Source organism: Pyrus communis, chromosome 16 (genome assembly GCF_041283825.1).
Source record: "Pyrus communis isolate YQ-2024b chromosome 16, ASM4128382v1, whole genome shotgun sequence".
Taxonomy (NCBI): Eukaryota; Viridiplantae; Streptophyta; class Magnoliopsida; order Rosales; family Rosaceae; genus Pyrus; species Pyrus communis.
The window spans coordinates 13,652,055-13,675,982 of record NC_142580.1 but is presented as its reverse complement, the minus strand read 5'-3'; the positions used below and the strand labels follow the sequence as shown (position 1 = coordinate 13,675,982).

The 23,928-nt window shown below is 36.6% G+C and overlaps 2 protein-coding genes across 2 annotated transcripts; both read right to left on the bottom strand.

Annotated features, from left to right (window-relative positions):
* Positions 1–287: 287 nt before the first annotated feature.
* Positions 288–5,449, bottom strand: LOC137730791 (E3 ubiquitin protein ligase DRIP2-like). Its single transcript, XM_068469750.2, has 7 exons — positions 4,646–5,449; positions 3,726–3,825; positions 2,575–3,163; positions 2,041–2,486; positions 1,890–1,940; positions 1,308–1,380; positions 288–710 (listed from the first exon to the last, which is right to left on the bottom strand). The coding sequence occupies exons 1-7, from the start codon at positions 4,758–4,760 to the stop codon at positions 534–536; spliced, it is 1,551 nt and encodes a 516-aa protein (XP_068325851.2). The 5' UTR covers positions 4,761–5,449; the 3' UTR covers positions 288–533.
* Positions 5,450–15,349: 9,900 nt separating this feature from the next.
* LOC137731136 (magnesium transporter MRS2-2) lies at positions 15,350–20,523 on the bottom strand. The gene is made up of 11 exons (XM_068470228.2): positions 19,781–20,523; positions 19,611–19,640; positions 19,062–19,215; positions 18,782–18,903; positions 18,188–18,262; positions 17,139–17,366; positions 17,013–17,057; positions 16,329–16,373; positions 16,223–16,252; positions 15,948–16,067; positions 15,350–15,860 (listed from the first exon to the last, which is right to left on the bottom strand). The coding sequence occupies exons 1-11, from the start codon at positions 20,021–20,023 to the stop codon at positions 15,774–15,776; spliced, it is 1,179 nt and encodes a 392-aa protein (XP_068326329.2). The 5' UTR covers positions 20,024–20,523; the 3' UTR covers positions 15,350–15,773.
* Positions 20,524–23,928: the final 3,405 nt, after the last annotated feature.

Here is a 23,928-nt window from a genome sequence, read left to right as displayed (position 1 = left end):
AGTTTTTTCTCATGGTAAATGTGGAACAAATGCATTGTAAAACCCTGCAAGTAGTGTACTGCAATTTTCGGAGTGATCATGTATGCAAAACTAATTCCTTTTCGTTAGTGGTGAAAATTGAGAAAAACTATTCAACACTTTTTGTCCATGGGGGCTGGGGCGGCTCGGTTTTAGCAATTACAGAGTATTCACAATCGTATTCTTGATTGGTGAATCTAACTTTCGTTCCGAAACGTCTGCCAAGAGTTATAATTTAAACCAGCTTAATCTGTTTTGAAAATCTGTAGTTTTTCAATAAGAAAATTCTATAAAAACTTAGAAACCAAGGATACAGAGTAAAACTCGAAAACCTGCTTAGAGTAAGAAGTACCGAGAACACCACACTGCAAGCAAAGCATGTGCAAGCAGGGATGAAAAGAAAGAACAAATGAAATTTGCATACGGTGAACAACACAGTGAAGGCATCCCAGACTGCGGCTGCCTGGACTGATCACTTTTACAGGGCCGCGACTACAGGAATAGCTAAAGCTAGCCTAAAGGAGCAGCATTTTTCGACCGTATGTGAGGGGCAGCACGTATTCCTTTGCGGAGCTTCCTACGGTCGCCTGTATCCTCGGAGATGCCGATGCTGTTGTCTGTAACCACAAGTCGACTAAGTTATGCAGCTCCAATGTAGGAAGTATTGGCTTTCCGTGCAATGTGACCTCCACCTGCATTAGGCACGAAGTGAGATTCAGTATCAAATATAGGCATACTTCATGAGTTTAAAGGTCTGATTAGAAAAATAAATTTACTTGTCTGCAGCAAAAAATAGTTCTGCTTTTAGTACCCAAATCAACTGAGTTTTTGAGCGTCTAATATCATCAAGTCCGGTTAACTTACTAGAAAAACTAGGGTTGGCAACAATGGACAAGTGAAATGGGAAATAAGTGATCAGATAAATCAACTATACCTAGTTCTGACCACAAAAATATCAGTTTCAATTATCATTAGCAGAACGAAACAATTCACGAATTTAGCGATTTCTCCTGCTTGCCAGTAGTTTATGTACTGAAGATGACTATCGCCCAAGTTACCCAAAATCCCAATTGAACAGTATGAATTCGTGAACAAAAGGAGTAATCTCTGATTCACTTATTTCCATTTCAAGAAATAAAACAGATGAATTTGGTTTTCGCAGGACAAGGAATCTTCATTTTCGATATATGAAAAAATGCTTCCCGTCCCCTTTTTCTTCACCATCATAAGTCTGAAGTTTCATACATGCACAAATAGTAGTAACTGAAAAGGGACAAAGATGATGTTACCTCATCCTCGCAGGTAAGATTCAGCTTTTTCACCAGGTACTTTTTTAAGAAAGAAACGGGAAAGCTACCATCCCTATGGAATTTCGAAAAACATAATTGAAGTTAATATCTGCGCTTACAAGAAATTAAACGAATAAATTACGCTAAACATAGCCAGAAAATTGCAAGAGAGCATTTTCATCCAACGGTCTGTTCTGTCCCACAGAATTAATTTTGGATGCTCCTGCAATGTAAAATACACAAGTGTTCTCCAAGAAAAGGGGGCATGAGAACGAATAAGGGCGCATGCATTCATCAAACAAGTTGCAAAATTTTCATAACGCCGGTCCATGGAAAGGCAGTACAGTTTTGAACCAACTATCGAAAATGGAAATAATATTTCTTTTCGGACATCTGGAAAATAATACAGATTGAGTTGAGCATATATATCATGAATGAAGAGTGAAAAATCTAGTTGCTTCTTGCTTGTAAGATATGATCTATTGCCATGAACTTTACATCGAGACTGAAAATTTTGTGGTGCAGGGATCGGCAAACAGTAAATGCAAGAAAATAGAAGGGCATAATGTTAATGAAAATTACTTGACTCTCAAGTAACATGAAGGTAACTGCGGCAAGGGTGGAAAGCCTTCCCTGCAATAATCAATTTCTAAATTGTTAAACCCAATTTATGAAAAGGGAAAAAAATAATCAAAATCAGTTCTTGATTAAAGCAATGGGAACAAAATCTCACTGGTGATCGGAAGCAAACAACGAGAACCAAATTGGACGTAATATTCTGTCACACTTATCATTTGCATCAGCCACAGATTGTGCTGGAATGTTGAGTCCGTTAGGTACAGCTGGTTTTCTTTTTCGTCCGCGTTGTGGTTTCCTATAACTCACCAAACCCGATGGCGCAAGATTAGATTGATTCACACTACCACCGACTTTGGATTTGCTACCATATTCTATAACGGGCTTAACCTCACATGCTTCGTTGTTGAGCGCAACAGGCAACATTGGTTCGGAAATAGGAAGTTGCAGTTGCAGATTAATCTTATCAGGACTTGTCTTGCTTGCAGCTTCAACCAGGCGGTTTAATGGCTTCCAAATTTCAGGTTTCACATCCCCTGATTGAGAATTGTCGACCACACCCTTGTTAAGCATGTGCTGCTTCAATGATCCCTCAGCAGAGTTCTGCATCAACATATTTCAACATGTTTGAAAGGATAAAAATGGACAAGTAAACGCATTGAAATGATTATTTTTTTTTTGCCTCTTTTACCTGTTTGATAAATAGTGCAACCGTTTTTAGTGTCTGAGGTGACTTAAGTCTCTCATGGAAAACATCCTCATTCTTTTCAGGCTTCTGAATCGAAGGTGACTCTGGTAGAGGAAATCTCCTTCGTGCAGAATACCTTCTTTGTCCACTTATCTCAGACCCACCTGATCCTTGAGGTGAATTTATCAACAATGAAGAGAGATATATCTCCTTTCTTTTAGCTGGGATTGAAGTTGAGGGCACAGCAGGTTCCTTAACCTTTTTCCTTCCGGACAGAAGGGGCTTGGCCTCTACATCTTTCACATTGTCGTCTGCAGGTGCCTTAGACTTTCTACTTTCGGAAGGAAGCAGCTCTGCTGTTATATCTTGCACATCGAAGTCTGCAGGTGCCTTAATCTTTCTCCCTTCATAACGAAGAACCTCTGCTGTCATATCCTGCGCATTGCAGTCTGCAGGTTCCTTAACCATTTTTCTTTCGGAAGGAAGGGGCTTTGATGTTGTATCTTGCGCATTGTTGTCTGCAGGTACGTTGACCTTTTCTCTGTCAGAAGGGAAGATATTGCCCACTATATTATCCCACATGCGGTCTGGCCTGCAGACAAGGAAAGAAAAAGGATAAGCGTAAACCAACACAGATCTCAATAATCCTTTCCATATCAGCAATCTATGAATTCTTCATCAAATGTTAGCCTGCTTGCCTCTGTATGTTTGGTCATCAAGAAATTAAAAAAAGGGTAACTACGCGTTGAATGTAACAAAAAGCAGAAGTGGAAAAAAAAAAAAAAAAAAAAAAAAAAAAAAAAAAAAAACTATGCTTTGCAACTGTTCTTTGTTGACACATAGTTTGAAACAAACTGTTGATACACAATATCCTTCCGAAAACAGCAGTTGGTCTGAACAAATGGTTCTACACTTGAAATTTTATTAGTTAAAATAGGCTTTTGAATTTATGTGGTGTTCAGAGCCTATACTATTAATTGAGCAGTTTGTGCATCAAATCTCTTTTGTTTTTGTGCTAATGAAGTTTGCTACTAATAATCCAATTTACAGTCTAACTATTTTTCTAGCATGATATAAGGTTAGAACACGAATTTGTAACCGATATTTAAACATTTATAAACATATGACTATTATTGATGATCAAATTCAAATACCTGAGTTTTTCCAATGGGGCAACCCCTAAATGAGTATTGCATTGTGGACAGCAATCCAACTCTTCATCTACTATCTTTGAGTATATGCACTTCTTGCAAACTGTTCTCGAAACAAAAAGAGAGGAGTCAGATTGATAGAAGAAAAATTAATATGCAGCTCAGATGATTAAATGAGAGACTGGTGTAAAATAAAACACATAATGCAGCTCCCTCCATATAATTCAGATGAATTTAGACAAAACCCAAGACGGTATGGGACGAATGAGCAATGAAAGATCTTATGGGCGAACACAATATGTGGATTCTTGCATGCTACATGTAATTAGCACACACCATGTTCTTTAGGAAACAACAGGAATCTAAGATGAGATGGAAAATATAAATTGTGATTCATTGCATATATTTTGCAAGTAAATTTGGGAAATTAACCAGAACTCTTTGCTAGTAGGTTGTCCTGTCCAGTGCAGAGTGAAACTTGACCTAGATATTAACACTACAATAAATTTCTAGACCACCATGACGGAAGCTTGCAATAATATGTAGTCGAAAAATACAAAAAAAAAAAAAAAAAAAAAACAAAATCAGAAATTAAATTAATTTATGGTAAAGTCCAAGTCGTTCATTACACACATATGTAAGGAAATACCAATAATTATTAACAGTTTGACATATTCCTAAAGCGAACTGTTACTGACACTCCAAAATGTACATAAACTCCTCCAAGTGTGCAGTTTTGTTCTTATGTTTTTATACAAAAACTTGGACAATCAAAATGCAAAATTGAAAAAAGACCCAGATCATGAAAACATGACAATAAACAACCTATATCAAAGAATGGGACAGCTTCAAGAAAACACATGAAATCAGATAAAAAAACATAATATTGGATGAAACATGAAGGGGAGAGAAAGGGAACTGACATGTATGAAGGCATTCACATATGGTAGTGGCCTCGCAGAAGTGCATGTTGCAGAGTGGACATCTCACGCAATCTTCGATCTTCTTTCTCTTTCTCTTGACCACCTGACCACTCATCGTCAACGAACACAACCAGTGCTATTCTCTTGCTTTAATTATTCTGTAACTCACGTACACCTGGTGCATGTCACCTTCAATATTCTCGACCAGAAAATCAAGAGACAGGAATCGAATCACAGAGAAATCGAACACGCAAACAAAACCCAGTACGGGGTTTCCTGATTCTATGTGGTGATGAATGATGATAGCTATTGGGACGTGTTTGGTCGGCGAGAAAAAAACAGAAGGAAAAGAAAAAAAAACCAGAGTGGATAGAGATTTTGGAGTATTCGAAGAGGGTTCTTGTTCGATTTGGACAATGGGATTGGGGTTGGATTGATGATCTGTTCGAGGCACAACAGCTATAATCTCACCTCCTCCCAAAAATCATAAAACAAAAAGACATAAACACAAACGCACGCATGAAAAACTATAACTATGCGTGAGTTTGATCAAACAGACGCAAATATGCACAATAAATCCTAAGGCGCCATGGTAAGATACGCTGGTGGTGTTTATGGGCTTAAACTGCGCCCAAAAGTTTTATTTTTGTTTCTAAACCTTCTATTTTTCTACTATCGGAACCAAAAACCAAATATGATTTTTTCCCCTCAGTTGTCCAATTTTCACTATTAAGTGTTCCCTTGTCAACAGGATCCTCTCCAGATTTTCTTAGAGAGGATTTTAGGAATCCGTGAATCATGTATATCTTTTAAATAAAAAGATTTAAAATAATTTCTAACCGTACGATATACGATGAACGGACACAATTCACGGATCCCTGGAATTCTCATAAAGAGGATCCGACAAAGATCCGAATTCGTTCCCTTGGGATGCAGGATGTCACACTACTGTGCAATGATTTTTCTCTTTACATATAATTCAAATTTAGTATTAATTTTGTAAATAGTAAGTTCAATACAAAATTATAATTCTGACTGTCTTAACGTGTGATTTAACTTAATTCTCCCTGATTTAAATATGTAGGTTTCTTTTTCCATTCATTATCTTAACTTTTTTGTGTTTTTGTTTTTCCTTATTTAATTGCTTCATGCAATTCCAGTCCACTAATGACTAAGGAAGTGGAACATCGAAAACAAAGATGCATGATTTTCTTGAAAATAGCGAGCATAAAAATGCAGGATTTTTCTTTTTACCCCCAAGAAACCTATATATTAATTTGTTCAAAATCTATATATTAATTTGTGTGCGTTTAGTTTGTGACTTTGAAGAGTAAACTTGGTTCATTGTATCACCAACAAAGATGTATCCACCCAAAAGAATACCTAATGTATAGTGTTCAATCTCTAATTAATCCACACCAAAGAAACAACAATATTACCCTAGCTACCTGCAAAATCCAGTACCGGGAAAGGGAAACTATTCTTCAACCAAATCCTTTTGTTAATTCCATGAAAAAACTGTTCAAGTATTGAAGAAATTAAAGGAAAGTGATAGGAGTAGTAGCTTTTCTGTAAAATTTGATGGGACTGAGAATTGTGGCACTACTGATATAGGTATTGATCTTCACACTCTAGTTTTTTCATTAAACACTTAATTCTCTTTTGATTTATTTAATTTAATTTTTAGAAGAAAAACGATAAATACAAGAAGAGAAAAGAAAGTGCGGAAATTACTATCTTTGATAGAAGATAGTTTCCTTTTATATTTTAATAAAAAACTTATAAAAAGTGTTTCACAACATGAATTGTGTATTGGATATGATTACATTGTGGTAGACTAGCTATCAGATATTTGAATGACTTGTGTAGCTCTAGACAGTTTAATGAAAATTCTTTTTTATTATTAGACAATTTAACACCTTATGTGATCAACTAAATAATAATAGTTACGCATTTAATTGTATGTTTCTACCACTTATACAACACTTATTGTTAGTTTCAACAATGTAACATGACAAAGTGTGACAGAACACATTACTCAACTTCTAACTCATTAGCAAAACAAACAAAAAAAAACCTGGACTTTGAAATTTCATGCCAATAAGTCAATTACATAATAAGCAAAAAAAAAAATATGGGGAAAGCATGAAAACTACAGCAAGATTAAAATAGAGAGTAAAGAGGGTAAAATTGGTCTTTAGCCAATATATACAAATTATCCATTTGAACAAATACTTTTTTTTACCTCATTTGGAAAAGAAAAAGAAAAAGGAGACAAATTGATTAGGATGCAAAAGTGGGACGGTTATGGACTGCAAACGTGAATCATGCAAGCGTTTTCGTTACATGCAGACAAAAATGCGTGCCCAAGTGGCAGCCCACTGACTCATATCTGTCAGCCTCTGGTTCAAAGCTGAGATAATCCTCCCGACTTAATTCACCTCACAAACCATCAACAAAGAAACATTTTTGTGTGTTGGCTAATTATAATTAAAATTCATAACCCTTTTTTCTAAAAGAGTGAATTACATCAATATATATAAGGAATTTATTAAAATACAGCAAACGAAAATGAAGTTTTGTGATAGGAACAATGAATCAAATAATCCGATGTGATTATCATCTAACTGAACTTCAACAATGGGGAGCCTATAGCCAGATCTCGAGTTTTCTAAGGAATTTTGAAGAATTTGTGAGGAAAAATAGTGTAATATGTGGCACATCAATTGTATCAACGATATTCGATGTTTTCTTTTTTCTTTAGAAAAAAAAAAAAAGGTAATTGAATTTACTCTTCTTTTTTTTTTCCAGAAATCTTTGTAATTCTTTTTTAAGGGGGCAAAATCATCTTTTGATGGCCTTGCAGCCAAAACCAAACAACGCAAAACTTGGATGTGAAAGTTAACAAGAAACGAGTCATAGAGTACATGCAAATCGAGTTCACGATCGATCTTCCATATCTATGTTTTTTTTTACTCTTGATACACACCCACAAACATGAAGAGGAAAAGATATAGATTACCTAAATTTGAATCAATTTTTCGTCCTTCTACCTTCACATCTTGATACGATTTACGCTCTGCTCATTGCTCTAAATCCCTTCAGACTGGAAATGATTTATGCTGTTCTCAGAACTCTCAATCTTTTCAGTCTTGTTTTGTTTACAATTTTCTTTACTCTAGTTCGTGAATGTATATAAGCACTTTTTTTTTCTTTTTTCAGGAGCACTGGATATGTTTGAAGCTACGTGTGACTGTTTTGGTAGGTAATAAAGCCAATAATTAAAACCATGACAAATACTCTTGTTTTTCGTAGATTCTAATAACCAATTTGCGTTGTTGACAATCCCCTATTATAATTGTATACACATCATAACTTGAGTGAAAAAGATTAGTGATATTACTGAAATAGAGTCCTTTACTAGTCATTTTCAATCTTCACCTTGTTGAAAGAAATCTTAAATTTAGATTTAGTGAATGACGCTCGGGTGAATAAAAAAAGAAAGTAAGAAGTAGTGTTTTTTCATTGCAAACGATATTCTACACTAATTAACACTAAGGAGGAGGGGAAAGGGTTTGAATCCTGGATGTAGTGGGTTGAAAAGGAAGGTCTTAATTGTGGATGCAAATTTTCACCAAGGATAGATTTACGAAATCACACTTACAAAACAGTTAACACCGTTAGACTAAATAACAAACACCCAAGAAAATAGGGAAGGTATCTACCAAAGGGTCTTTGATGTCTAACTTAGAATAGTATGAGAGAAACTGAACATGAGAGAGTTTTGAATAGCAAGCAACGAGTACCGATCTCATTGGATGACTTCATTATTTATAGGAGAGACTCCTCATACACAGCCTAACAATAAGGTTGCATATCATGGTAGGCAGACCTCGGTGTTCTACCAGGATGGTGCAGACCTTACTAAATGTCAGGCCCCATTCCCGATATACGTCCAGATCAAAGTGTGACGGTAGGACAATAACGGTAGCGATACAAAAAATTCTTATCACACTCCGAAAAATTAATCTCGAGACTTGACTAAATTTATGAACTGAATTGCCCAATACTAATAAATTCCTTTTATTTCATGGTTGTATCTAACTTTTAGGTTAGACTACCTACATACCCTAAGGCAGGATTGAGCTATTTGCAGTTCACCCTTTTGTTAAGCCCCATAAGCATCTTATATTTGCAATTACTCCAAAATTTTGTATAGCCTTATCTAGCAAGGAAACATAGAGTTCCAAAATAACTCAATGGAACTCGATATGAATGAATCATTAGATTCTAGACTACTTAAAGAAATCATAGCAAAGTAGGATTCCAGATCAACTCAATGAAATCCTAAGAATATAGGGTTTCAAACCAACTTAACGTAACCAAATCAATAATGGGATTTCGGACCAACTCAAAGAAATCTAGAGGAATATAGGGTTCGAACTAACTCAACGGAACCATAAAGTAAATAGGACTCTGGAGCAACTCAATGTCCATCGAATTAGGGTTTTGGAACAACTCAACAGAACCACCCCTAGAATGTGTATGATCCCCCAATGCGAATTAAACAAGTAGAACCATATGCATACAACTAATAGCGTGGTCCCACAATGAGGAATAAGGAATAACCAGGAAGAACCATATTCAATAACATTAGGTAGTGCCCTCCCTCCCCTTCCCAATGCAGATTAACCAAGCAAAGTCACCCCTAAAATGCATATTGTTTCCTGATGCGTAAATCAAGCAAAACCATAGGCATACATCTTTTACATCTATTAGTGTGGTCCCCAATTACAGATTACCCAAGCATGACTATAGGAATACATATGATATTATGGTCCCCCAAAGCGGATTAACTAGGCAAGACCATCCATGTACCACACTGCTACATGGTGAAGTATCATTATCACACATCATGCATCAACCCAACATGATTTACATAAAAAAATGCATACGTTGTCGATCCCACAATATCAAACAAGTATCTAGTCATACAAAAAACAATACACGGAGTACCTTTATATCCTAGTTTTACTAAAATTCTAATAGTCCCAGTAAAGTGTGTGCTACTTGCACGCTGACCAAGGTATGTCCACTAGGCTTCTTCAAGTCTCTAGTAATGCTAAGTTCAATATATATCCAAGAATGATTCAGGTACATGTTGACCAAAAATCAACCCTCGGTCAAAGTGGTCCCACCCTAGGTCATAAACCTTGATTATTCTGATTCGGAAGATTCGCACCTTGGACTTTTGGTTTATCAATTTCTAAGGGCATCTTACTATTTTCATAACAACATGCTAAATTTCATAACAATCCAATGGTTGGATCTTCGTCTACAACAAATGTCAAAGGGGGTAAACTATCGAATGAACATCAAAATTTAGTTTAGGACATCAAAATTAGCCTAGGAAAACAAAGCTAGGTCATTGGCTATGGCCCGCCACACACGCCTTTACTTGTGGTGACTTTCGGCAAATGCAAACCAAATTTTCAACTAACTCCAAACATCACCAAATTTCACAAGCATGTAGAACAAGACGAGGGAAAATTCTTATACATGAGCTAACTCTCAAATATGGTTGGAAGGCGGTGAAAACCTCCGGAGAAGCCTTGGTAAGTTTTGAGTTACACACCCAAGGTGCATTGCTATTCAACATTCGATGGACGATCAGAGATCGGGTTTTGAAGCAGGGTTGAAGCGAGTCCAAATTAGATGGTGATGACCATCTTCGTTCAACGGATTCATCGAAAAATGGTGAGAAGCCCACTGCTAGTCAACGAAATAGCGGTCTAGAAACACCGCTTAAGAAGCCATGCTAAGGCAACCTTGGGTGGGTTGTGATATAGGGTTTGAGGGCTACACTTTGGTGGTGGTGGTGATGTTTGATTCGTTGAAAAACGACATGAATCGACATTTGAAAATTTCTGCATAACCGAGTCTCATTCAGGTCGGTTCAACACACAAGGTCGCTTATTTCTCCTTCGTTGCAATTATGTTTCATGAACGGTTTTCGTCCACGTATTCGTGCGATTGAGCCTTATTCGAAAATACTAAAAGCGACCCTGAATGGTCTACAAATTTTCAATTTTTAATTATGGAAATTCAAACTTTGTAACTATTCAACTAAAATTCTAAAGTTAATGAAACTAATAATAAAATAAATGTGTGTAAATATGAAATATAAAATTTAGGGTGAGCTGCCAATTTAGTCCCTGAATTATCACCTAAATGAAAATTAGGTCCCTAAACTATTTTTTCAGAAAAATCAGTCATTGAATTATAAAAATCTGTCAATTACATCCCTGTTATTGAATTCAAAGCTAATATATTCACTTTTCCGTCAATTTAAGTCACGTTACTTGCAAGTCACATAGGAGAGTAGATTGGTAGTTTTTCATAAAGAAATAGTGTATGGAGTAAACTTTGGAGGGTAAATTGGTAGTTTTTCATAAGAAATATTGTAAGTGAACTTTGGAGGGTAAATTAGACATTAGATTCACAACCTATATGAAATATTAAGGGCTTATAAGTCAGAAAATTACGGTATTACACTCTAAAGTGTGTCAAGTGACTTAAGTTGACGAAAAATTGGATAAAATAGCTTTGAATATAGTAGGGATGAAATTAGCAATTTTTAATGAATTTAGGGACTTATTTGACCAAAAAATAATTCAGAGACCTAATTTTCACTGAGGTGATAATTTAGGGACTATGTCAGCACTTCACCCTAAAATTTAAAATAGTGAAGTTTGGGGACGGGATTTGACACTGAACATTCCACTTGAGGAAAATCTTTGGTGGTAGGTGCATTTTTTTTGTAGATGGGCTCACTGAAGTAAGGGGACACCCAAGCAAGACTTCAATGAGCTGACCCATGCCTTCTTGGGCCTAGAAAGGGCATAGTGGGAGGAGTGAGGATATCATGGGCATAGAAAATACAAGTTAATATGTACTTGAACCCAAAAGCCTAGACCTAGAGGACAGGCAAATGCTTAGCTCACTAAGGTTTCACATGTGGTATACTCACAATTAGGGGTGGGCAAACGAATATAGGAACCACGGGTCGGGGCAGGTAATCCAAGTTTGGGGCAAGTACAGATCGGTTCTAATTTTTTTAAGAGGAAAAACGGAGCGGGACGGGTCGAGTCCAGTCCAGCTATATAGAAAAACGAAGCCCCAGACCGGCATGTTTGTAATTGTAATTGACGAAGAAGATTGAAGATCACAATATCTCCCAATCTTAACTGTCAGCTTTTACCCTGGGTCTCAATCAAACCCAAGTCTCCTTTTGCGTCTTCTCCCTTCCACCCACATTCTTCGTCTTCGTCAATCAGCTTCTCCATCACCTAGAACATCATCACTAACGTCACGAGTTTGGCAACCACCACGACAACCAATCTTCTTGATTGTCCCCCTCCTAGTCTCCTTCTCTCCCGAGTCCCACAACACCGACTTTAATCTCATCTTTCATACTCATCTCCATCTCCATCAACGATATCACCGAAAACCCAGACCACTAATCCATCGTCATCCCATCATCGTTGCAGCGACGACCACCAGCCTATCACCGGCATCTAGATCTTTGGTTCAGGCATTATCCCCTCCTCGACGGCACTACCCATTCGTTCTCTTCTCCCTCCCACTCCTTGAATCGACTATGCTGATTACGTCGACTGTGTAAAATCTCTACTAAATTGATCCGGAGCCTTGCGTCAACGTCGATCTGATCTGTCATATTCTAATATGGAGCCTCACGCCATCATCGTCGATCGAAGTCGAAAGACAGAGACCCCGATATGCGATTGGGAAAGATGAGCAAGAGAGATAGGGACAAATGAAGGAGCTCGATCCCCTTTGTGCTCAGGAAGACGATCTCAACGAGGTCGTCCCTAACCAAAAAAAAAATGTGCCTGAACCAGCCCGTTTCAAACGGGCCGGGTTAGGTCCAGTTCTTGTATTAAAATTTGTTATACCTGCCCCGGCCCGGGCTATTTCTTTTAAACCCAGGTCCGATCTGCTCCCTTCAAAATTAGGCCTGATCCGACCTGTGCCCAGCCCTACTCACAACACCAAGGGTAAATCCACCATATTCAACTAATAGTCCATGTGTCATTCTCCTATTGAATGTGATTGATTTTTGTCTTCACACTAACCATCAATGTAATTCACCACTTGAAAAAGCAATATTGTTCTTGGTTCAAGGCATTTGGGTTTCAAGTTATATTTAGGATTATTTGAGAGCTATTTGATAAATTCATATTTATATAAAATTTATATCAAATTCACTTGTCTTTTCTTACTTAGTTCCTTATATTTCTGAGTTATTTACTTTGTTTTTGTGTTTTGTAGGATTTGTCAAGTAAAGAAAAGAAAAATAACACAAGTGAAATTTTAAGTAACAAATTCGTCAAAACTGCCTGTGCAGGTCAGCTGACTTTAGAAGCGAGTTGCGGACACCTCAGAATGAATTAGAGAATGAGCCTTATATGCTTGGAAAGCTACGGATGTCTATTTTCTGGAGCATTTCATGGATTGTTAATATCATTTTTCTAGAAGAAGTTATGGCTGTTTCAACACTGAAAGGTTCCCAAGAGGCTGAGCAGTTTGTAACTGACAAGAAAGCATTGAAAGCAATAAATCCAATAAATCTAGTAGCCAAAACTGATGCAATCAAGAACAAACCAGCTGACACTTATTCAAATATCAGAGGAAATGGAATTAAAGATGAGGATTAAGAGGGAGTAATTGGCATAAAGGCTACCCAAGGAGTTACAATTGTTTTACATTTCCTCTCACTTATTGTCATCACTAAATGGCTATTAGTGGGTGAGTTAAGGAGAAGAAAATGATGCAGCAAGAATTGGTTTAAAAGTAGCATTGGGGAAGGAAGGAAAGAGGGAGCCTTAGTCGATTTCTTTCGGTTCTATTTTCTCAAACTCATGTCTATTTTTTGTTTTAACTTAAGGATTTTGTAACTAAATTTTTAGTAGTTAGGGGCTGTTTGAAGCCCCGAATATGATTGCAAGTTTGTTATGACATTTCGTTTGAATTACTTTTATGAATGGATGAAAATTGATTCACTACTTGTCTCATTGATGAATTCTTTATGTGTTTTCTACGGATGCATACTTAGTAAGCATATCTAGGATTCTAATGCTATGAATATGTGTGTGCCTGCCCTTGTCAAATGAGGACCTACATATGTTCTAGAGTAGTACTTGTTAATTGCGATTAACATGTGAACCAATTTCTAGGATAAGTAAGACAACGCCAGTACTTACGATGCCTTGCGATGACTCAAACTCTTTTCGTTCTTAATGATTTCTACTTGTTAAATCTATGAACACACCATTCTAGATTGCATGTTAGGGACTAAGTTAAGTTGAAAACGCCATTCTCTTAACATACTACATAAGAAAGAGTAATAGGTTGAGTTCTAACATTGAGCCAACTTGAGCATCTTCATTCGGAAATAGAAGGAATTTGAATGAAACATAACATGTTTGCATGATTATTTGGTGGTGGATAGCAATTCCCCTAACTCGTTTTCTTAGCTTGTGAACTACAATCTATTTTTATTATTTAAAATCTGTTTCTATTCTATTTTTGTTCGATTTAATTTAAATATCAAATCAACTCCAAAAATCCCAAAAATTTGTGTGAGTGTAGCTCTGTGTGTCTAGTATCTGCATATAAAATTTCGTAGACTTTAGATAAGTGTAAGTCGGTCTAATAATTATTTTTCGGTGGCTGGTCAGTAGGGACAATAGCCCAGTTTTTGTGACATTTTAAGTAGTTAGATAAAACAATCTTCTGCGGGAAAGATCCCTATTTTCATATGCTACAATTGACAAATCTTATTGTTAATAAGGAAAATTAATAGGACATTTGTGTGCTACTTTGTGGTGTGCTTTTAATCCTATCACTAATCATCAATTTTTTGGAGTATGTATGCATTTTTTTTTTCTCTTAATTTTTAGAATGATCAGATTTCAAAATATTCAGTTTGGGATATGATAAAAAAATCTGAAAGATTAAAATTAGCCGAGATATAGGAAAACTCGAACCAAAAGCCCAAAGAACCTACTCACTATATAACTAGTGCTCACTTGCTGTCAATTTTCATGGAACAACTCATATATTTCTTTGGTGATTGGGTCGCATATTTCAGTACTTATGAATAGTTCAAGCTTACATCCTCAATATAATTCAGAATTTTCAAAATTTTAGGATGCATTTCACTTCCAAACATTGACAAGAATGAGAGAGTGTTAACGCATTTCTAACCTTTCCACTTATGCTATTGCTAGACCAGTTCGTTCACGTTCTAGGCATACTCTCTGCTTGGCTCTTCTTGTACGGGTTGCCCTAAGGGCTTTACCATTTTTTTTAAAGAAACAATATTACACTAAGGGGGAGGGGTGAGCTTAGCCTCACAAAAGGCTAATAATAATGTGGTTCAATTTTCACCAAGTAATAATGTGATTCAAATTCGCCTTTGACGAAAATTGAACGTAAGACCTCTCACTTACAAGTAAAGAGGAATACCAGTAGACCGTAATAATAAATGGCAAGAACTTTGCGATTTAGTTTTATTGTTTTAATATGGCTATTTGCGAATGCAGAATGAGATCAAAACAATCCGAGAACTCGAAAATTCACACAAGCAAAAACTCCGCCCGAACAGATTATAAGAAAATATTGCCAGATCATGTCACACTACAGCTGATAGTGCCTATATTTCTTCAGAGAAATGATCAGTTTTGTGGAATGCATTAATCACTCCATATAACATTGTTGCTAATTACAGTTAAACAATATATATCTGTTTGATCAAAATACTTAGGTGCAACAGAACAAGAATCATGGACCAAAATCGAGAAATATGAATCATTCTGTAGACTCGTTTTTCAGTCTGCGTTCGTGACGGAATCCTGTTATGTTTGACAATTATAAAACTTTGCAATCTCCTTAATCGTAGCAGCTATAATCGGCAGTCTTTAAGGGAAAAAATTCACCAAACTCAGCAAGAGATTTTAACTCCACATAGCTTTGCGGATAATCCTCGACACCTATTTATTTTCAGAAGATTCAAAAGATCAATTGCAGGGCTCCTTTATGATGTTCAAGATCCTACCAGACCCTTGTAGCGAGCATATGATATGACTAATACGAAGACAACAGCACAGAAAATTCCCGTGACAATGCAAACCTGTCAATTGAAAAATGTTCAATTCTCAGACATGTTTTTACTGTTGTACTAGAAAGGATTACCAGCGCAAGTAAATACTTTGCGTACCCATTTGAACATGTATCCATAACCGTCATTCCACGTATATGGAATATTCATGCCAAAAATTCCAGCCACCAATGAAAACATGGAGACGCATACAGTCCCGGAACTAAGAAAAAGCTCAAGCTGCAACCATGAAATGTGAAGAAAATAAACAGTAATCTTAGAAAATACAGATATTCCAGATTTAGAAAGCAAAAGGAGAACAAAAGAGATTAAACGAAAAAGAATCCAGCATAGTACAGTAATATGATACACTACATCAGAAGACAAAAAAGCACCTGAATCAGCTGATTCCTGTGGTTATCGAGCTGCAAAACGAAACCATAAGTTAGATAAAAACATAAACATATTATCAAAAAAATTTAAGATTCATAAATCAAGCACCTGTATATTAATGTAATCCTCTGTATCATCAATATATTCACGCAGCTGCAAAAGTTCAGATTTAAGCAGTTAATGTTGATAAAAAAAATCTTTTCCACGTAAAAGGACTAATCGAAGATTTTGATGTCTACAAGAGTTTTTCTATAAAGACCAGATGGAAAACCCTTGGATGATTTTAGTGAATTTAAATTAATGATTCACTTGTTGACTAAATATCATTCCCCTCTTAATCAAAAATCAGATCTTGACATGCAATTCCTGTGCCACTTCCTTAGTAGTGTGCTTGTACAGATTACTTCATACATACTCAACTGCAGGTTCACGTTCATGATAATTCTGCTTTGATAGGTCAAAGTCATGATAACTCATAACTTTGCTTTTGATTTGCCCTTCAAGCTGACCTAGGAATCAATGGTAATAGATAATTCACAGCATTGTTACTAGGGTTGCCCTTCAAGGTAATATGTACAGTGTACTGTGTTTAAGGACCACCTAATTCCATTGGGGGCATGGACAGTTTGTGACTATGGTGTACTTCACTGCACTTTGTGTGGGGGAGACTCGTTCTAGTGTTATAAATTATGATTGGCATGGGATAGGGTGGAATGAATCTAGATCCTAAGGTTAATTTTTCCTCATAAGCCAATGAAAAAAATATAAGTTTGCCTCTAAACTAGCACATACCGTGGCTAATTTGTTCAAGGTGCCATCAATCTGCATAAAATAAGCCTGCAAAGGTATTGCTTGCCAGTTTAGTATATAGCTTCACTAAAAGAAGGCAATCAAGAAGTATGCAGCATTATTACCTACCTCAAGTAACATTTCAAGTTCCTCAACGTCATTCTCATCTCCATGAACAGTGATCATACTTGCTCTACTTGCACGCGATATTTTTGAGCCTATGGTAGGGGAGGTAGGATACCAATTCGCAGGACCAGAGTCACTAACTGGTGAAGATGCACCAGCCAGCTTTCTTGATAAGTAAAGGTCAGCCATATCATCGTCATCGTCCAGCAGCTGCTCAAGCTCATCCCTCACCTAAATAAGCAATACAGAATTTCCAACCTTGATTTAGAAGTAAAAACTAAAGAGGACAATGATAAGTTGTCTTCAATCAAACTCTGACTAAGAAATTTTGTTCAATTCCACACTGCAAAAATCATTTTAATAGCATAGTCTGCAAATTCAATATGAGATACACAACAGAAAAAATGTGATTTACAGAAATAATAAAAACTGCATTTTCATGCAACTAATTTAGACTCCAAGGTCTGAAGTAGTTTTATGCACAGGATGTTCACTGAGAAGTTTCTACATTGATTGTGAAATTTTCACTCTGATCTATACAAGTTTAACTAGATTTCACCCATGTCCTGTATGTAACCCAGATAGTAAACTTCCCCTTATCAGTACTTTACAGAAAAAGCTATCCTACACTGAACTTTTCCAAACGACATGTAGGGACCTCATCTAAGAACCTTGGTGTGTGCGAAAGCGTGCACACACATACTTACATAATTTGTAATTATGTATATATAGTCACCTATAGGGAAGTGCTCAAATACTTACTAGTCTGTAGTATACGAAGACATTACCATGTTCTAAGCCCTTGGATAAAAATTCAACAATGGTTGATACTTAATACGGCATTCTGATTTACTTACATATCTTTATCTTGATAACTGTTTTAGATTTTCATCCAAATGCTTTAACATGCTCAGCGACTTATAACACAATAACCAGTGTTGATTCAGGTGGAAGGGAATCATGATCTCCTACTTATTGCATTTAAATCAATAACTCTCACAAAGGCAAGAACTACTATTCATTTATGCACATTATACAGAATGTTCATATACCTTTTGTACCCGAGCAGTCATCCTCGTCATTCCACTCTTCAATTTACGAACCCTATCCAAATTGCGGCTGCTAATCTGCAGGCAGAAGGGGTGGATATTTTACTAAATAAGAAAAGTGCCAACTAGAGGAAGAAATATAATTGAGAGACTATTTTCTTTAATATGAGGACAAGTGAGAGAAATATTCTCTCATAGCTAAAGATGCTTAGCTTACAAAACCATGCAGGCAAATATGCAAGCGAATATTTCTATGAAGCCAAATATTCAGGTTAACAGCCAGAATGCAAAGCCAGAGGCCTACCAAAATTAACCAAAGTGTGAAGCATAATATCCAGAATCTCTTCTTTGACTCAACTTCACACCAAAATGTAGACAATCCTAGACTTCATTATATACTACTTAAGTAGGAAATATTCTGACATAGCCTATGCTGACAAAGGATATGCCTGAATGCTACTATCAGTGAATGAATTCATTCATTTTCTTTGTTTATTTAAATTTCGGTTGCAAAGGCCACAAGAAGCAGAGACAGGCAGCAACCAAAGAATCGACACAAAGAAACAAAACAAAAATAAGAGAAAACTCAAGTCCTACCTTAGAAGTAAGTTCATCTAAGGCAGGATAAGCAGCAGTCTCAAGTTCTGTCGTACGTACAGCAAGAAAACTACAAATTGCTTCCAAAGCTACCTCCAAGGCCCGGAACTCAAATGGAGACTCTACATTACATAATCTAGATCATTCAGATATCACAGACCACAAATCAAAAGTTTTGATGTGTAGAATGATGAATGCAAACTTTTGTATATTTCCAAGAACACTGATGACTGTCACAGAAGCCAATTTTCAATGAAAATCTTTGAAATCAATGTCATACCATCTTCATCACCCGCCTCAATATCATTTTGCCCAGCAGGGAACTCTTTCCCATCTGTTTGACTTTCACAATTGGCATTAACAGGAGGCAACCGTCTTTGAAGCTCTTCAACAACCGGAATAACGTTTTCATCCAATGGATCCCGAAGTAGCACCTGTCCCATAACAAGCTAACAATCATCATCTGCAAAAGAGCTCCAGCTCATAGAAAGGACCGCATATACTTTTCTTTTTCCTAGAAGATAAAGACGGCCTACACAGGAAACGAATTTTCTATAGTCTGAATTTGCACAACCTATCTAGTTACTCCCATTACTTACTTCTCCCCCAAAACAATTAATACTAATTTTGAGTATCAAATAGTTAGTCATACAACACAATTACTGCTTCTCTCTTAAATCAGCAATCTCTATCCGCGGAACAAAGTACAAAATTAATGCTGATGTCTATCCAATTCAAACTCTGTGATTCCTCAAAACCCAAAACAAATTAACTCCGTCGTAAGAGAAAACGAGTTTATCGAGAGAGAGAGAGAGAGAGAAAGGCTAACCTCTTCAGCGGTGATTATTGCTTTAATATGCTGCACAGCCAGAAACAAACAAACCCAATTCAATTTATCAGCAATAACAAAAAAACATAAAAAATTAACAAATTAAAAAGAAAGAAACACCCAAAATAAAAAATTGAAAAGAAGAAAAACAAGAAGAAAAAGAGCACCACCTCCAAATTGAGAACTATGGCCCTGTCACGGCCGAGAATGGTGGAAGGGTAAGAGAGCAAAGGGTCGACAATGCGAAGATCGCGAGCGTGAATGTGAACTCTGTGCATGATGGCATACTTATCCACGTCCAAGACTGTAGCCTTTCCAGTACAGTCCAATAAAACCCAACTCCGAGAGGACTTCTTCTTCACCGCCACCGCCGACTGTTGGTCCACCGGCACCATTTCCCCCTCTCGAGCCATATCTGACCATCCCCGGAAACCACCGGACTGGACCCAACCGCTCCAACCCGATTTCACTCACATCTCTCACTATCGAACATTAATATAAAAAAAAACCTAACAAATCAAAACCTCAATTTGAATCCGATTCAGTTTGCACCATCGAAAATTTTAATGGACATTGAAGATTCGGCGTGAAGAATGCCTGGGACGGTGATTCGTTTATGATTATTTGATGTTTTATTAATATTTCTTTTACAATTTGGGGATTTGAATCTGGAATTGGGGCAGGCACTTGTGCTTTTGGGAGAGACAGGGGAGTTTTAGGGTTCACGGGGGATGCCGTGTGCGGTTTGTTAGGGGAGGAAGTGGAGGAACTTGATACGCAAGAAAAAGGTTTGTTTCAAAAAGGAAAGGCATGCTTGAAAGAGAGTTGGAGGCAGGTTGGACTACGGGATTTCTGAACTCGCGGATCTTTTGTTTCTACTTTCTAGGGTAGGACTTTGATATCACAAAAAAAATAAAAAATAAAAACAAGGAAACTAAACCCTGTTCTTAAAATTCTCATTTAGCGTCGTCTAGTTCCCGTTTAGGTACTAGGTGGCTAACCATCGTCCTATATATTTGAAATTAAAATAGTGTGTCTAGACCCATCTAGACAACCGCCTAGGTAGCTACTCTTACTTAGATAAAAAATCATTTAATTTTCAATAAATTGTAAGAGACTTGTTGAATACTCAGATAAACACAAATTATATGTATGTTCCCTATATTTTCATTATGCTAATACTTTAAAATTATGTATTCCAATAAAATTATGTACTTTTTAAGTATAAGCAAACAATTATTTATACGATATATAACTAATTTACTTAAATCGGTCTAGGCATCGCCCAGTTGCCTAGGCATTAGGCCTCAGCCTGCCTTTTGACTAGTGTCTATTGTCTTTTAGAACCTTAAAATTAAAGTTGTGAACATTGTTTAGGAAAATTATTATGGTGACACCGTCTGTTCGTGAATGTGGCATTGTTGTTCATTGTTAAATGCATATTTCTTGTAACTAAGTTAGTTTGCTTTTCACTACATAACTCAACAAGAAATTTCCATACTTATTGGTGCCCTTTTTAGGCTAGAAGGGGACTAATTAGTTTTTTGAGTCAATTGCTCCTCAATTTCTTAATTTCCTCCTCCCCTTTCGCTCACTCGTATCCGGAGCCCCACAAACGGCAAGTGAGTCGACTGTACATCTTACCACTTGTAGGAATATCCCTTAGGTCTAAAATATATATAGGTTCATACATATTCTTTTACATTTTTTATTTTTTCTTATAAACTAATATAACTCAAAAGAATTATAAATAACGCATGGTGTGGTGGCTAGGTACCTACTTGCATCCCTTATGCTTTTGGGTTCGAAACTTATTTTTAAAAGTTAATTTTAGTTTACTGTCTTGAAGTTTCTTCATTTTTAACATTTCATGCATCGAGTTTTTTTCTTCCTAGTCTGTTACCTAAAATCATAATTCTATGACACTTTCGTACATTTGTTAAAATTAAAAATTTTAAATTAAAATTTAAAATGATAAAGAACTAAACCTAAACCTAAACCTCTCTCTCCTTTTCCCGTTTACGTCTTCAACTCCCACAAGAGCTAACTTCACCCAGTACCCCCCAGCGCACCTATACCTCCATTCTTCCTAATCTTCGCATAACCCTCCTTCTTCCTCAATTTCTTTCTGTAAATTCCCCTTCTCTCTCTAGATTGTGGCTGAAGAGCCTCAAAACTTCTCCCCCTTTTCTTTCCCTTTCCCTTTTCCCTTTTCCCTTTTCTCCCCTCGCTGCTGCAACTGCAGCTTTACCCGGAGAAGGCAGAGCTGAAGGCGAGGCGTCGAAACTACCGCCTGCTTCGCGGTCAACGATGGCGAGTTGCTCCTCTGTCTCGAGCATCAGCACCGTGTTCCAGCCGCCCAAGTGATCCATAAGCCCCAAACCCCCTGAAGTTGTTGTTGAACACGGACTGCCACACTAGCTTCAATGACTAGTGGCGGTGAAGCCACTGATCCCGCTTTCTAAATTGCCGCCATGGATGAAAAAACCTCGATTTCCTTTCGCTTGAACTTAGGGTTTTTACCAGAAAAGAAGAACCTATTCAAGAAATTAAAACAAAAATTCAATAATTGGGTTGTTAAATTTGGATCAAAATTCAAATTGGGTCATCAATTATTTGTCTTAATTTGGTTGGAATTGAAATCTTTTGTCAATAGTAATTCGGCACTATCATGGTTCAGTTTTTCTTCGGTGAAATTTTGACATGGAGGAAAGAGAGCGGGAAGACCGAGGGGAATTGACTGAAATTAAGAGAGAACGGGGGAGAAGATCCGGAGGCTCCGCAGTGGATGTTCCAGAGAAGATCCGAGTACGGAGTCGAGGAAAGAAGGGGGAGAGGAGGGTTCAGATTTCGGTTTAATTTTTTTAATTAAAATTTTTTTTTAATGTTCACGTGGGCCAGATTGACACGCGACGTCCACTTATGATTTATTTGAGTGTCACATCATTAGTTAACGGAAGTTTCGATGCAAATTTTATCAGATGTATGAAAGTGTATCAGAATTATGACTTTAGGTACCAAATTGAGATGAAAAAAAACTAAATATATGAAATGTTGAAAACTAAAAAATTTTAAAATAGTAAATTGAGATTAACACTATTTTTAATTATGAAAAAAATTAAAATAAAAAATAAAAAGAAGCACAAGACCACTTGCGCTGGGAGCTTTAATTTGGTAAATTGTTGCACATTTACATATAGGGTGAAGTGCTTATTTAGTTTCTGAACTATCACCTTAGGGAAAATTAGGTCATTGTTTTTTTTTTTTTTAAATAAGTCCCTAAATTCATTAAAAATTGCTAATTTCATCCCTATTATTATATTCAAAGCTATTTTATCTAATTTTTTTGTCAAATTAAGTCACTTGACACACTTTAGAGTGTAATACTGTCATTTTCTCGCGTATAAGCCCTTAACATTTCATATAGGTTACGAATCTAACGTCAAATTTACTCTTCAAAATTAACTTACAATATTTCTTATGAAAACCTACCAATTTACCCTCCAAAGTCAACTTCGTACACTATTTCTTTATGAAAAAGTATCAATCTACCCTCCAATGTGTATCACATGCAAATAACATGACTTCAATTGTCGGAAAATTGAATATAGTAGCTTCGAATATAATAATAGGGATGTAATTAGCAGATTTTTATAATTCAAGGATTGATTTTTCTGAAGAAAAAAAAAAAGATAGTTTAGAGACCTAATTTTCACTGAGGTGATAATTCAGAAACTAAATTGACAGTTCACCATTGCATAAATATATATATATATATATATATATATAAATTGTTCTAAAATGAGGTTTGGGTGGCCGCCTAGGTGCTGGGAATCAGGCCGCCGCCGCGATTATTTCAAAAACGTTCAAGAAATCGGCATGGGTATTATGCGGTGCCTAGGCGGCCGACTAGGCGGGCTAGGCGCCAGGCTAAGCGGCCTCCGCGGCGGTTTTGTTAAAATTTTCTGTCTCACTACACAGCGATGGTGACGAAAAAGAAATCGAGAGAGCGTGAGGGAAGAGCAAACTTGAGAGAGATATGTAGAAGGAATTAGAATAACAATGCAATTGCAGGAAAAAAAATGAGAACTTTGACCTGGAAGCCCAGATTTCTTCGCTGTGCTTGAGGAAATTGACTGGACTCATGATTAGGTTTTGGAAAATTATACAGAGCAAGAAGATGGAAATTAGGCGGAGCAATCAAAGAAAAAAGGGAGAATTTACAAAGGGAAAATGGAAAAAAGAAGAAGAAGAAGAAGAAGAAGAAGAAGAAGAAGAAGAAGAAGAAGAAGAAGAAGAAGAAGAAGAAGAAGAAGAA

Bases quoted from the DNA above. Each gene is read 5' to 3' on its own strand.
- LOC137730791 (XM_068469750.2), bottom strand. From the start codon at position 4,760: ATGAGTGGTCAGGTGGTCAAGAGAAAGAGAAAGAAGATCGAAGATTGC. The intron at 3,826-4,645 runs GTCAGTTCCCTT...TTTCGAGAACAG, and splicing joins ATGTGAATGCCTTCATACAT to TTTGCAAGAAGTGCATATAC. The intron at 3,164-3,725 runs GTATTTGAATTT...CCTTGTCTGCAG, and splicing joins GCCCCATTGGAAAAACTCAG to GCCAGACCGCATGTGGGATA.
- LOC137731136 (XM_068470228.2), bottom strand. From the start codon at position 20,023: ATGGCTCGAGAGGGGGAAATGGTGCCGGTGGACCAACAGTCGGCGGTG. The intron at 17,367-18,187 runs GTATATGAACAT...TTGCTTATTTAG, and splicing joins TGACTGCTCGGGTACAAAAG to GTGAGGGATGAGCTTGAGCA. The intron at 16,068-16,222 runs GTGCTTTTTTGT...TCATGGTTGCAG, and splicing joins ACAGGAATCAGCTGATTCAG to CTTGAGCTTTTTCTTAGTTC.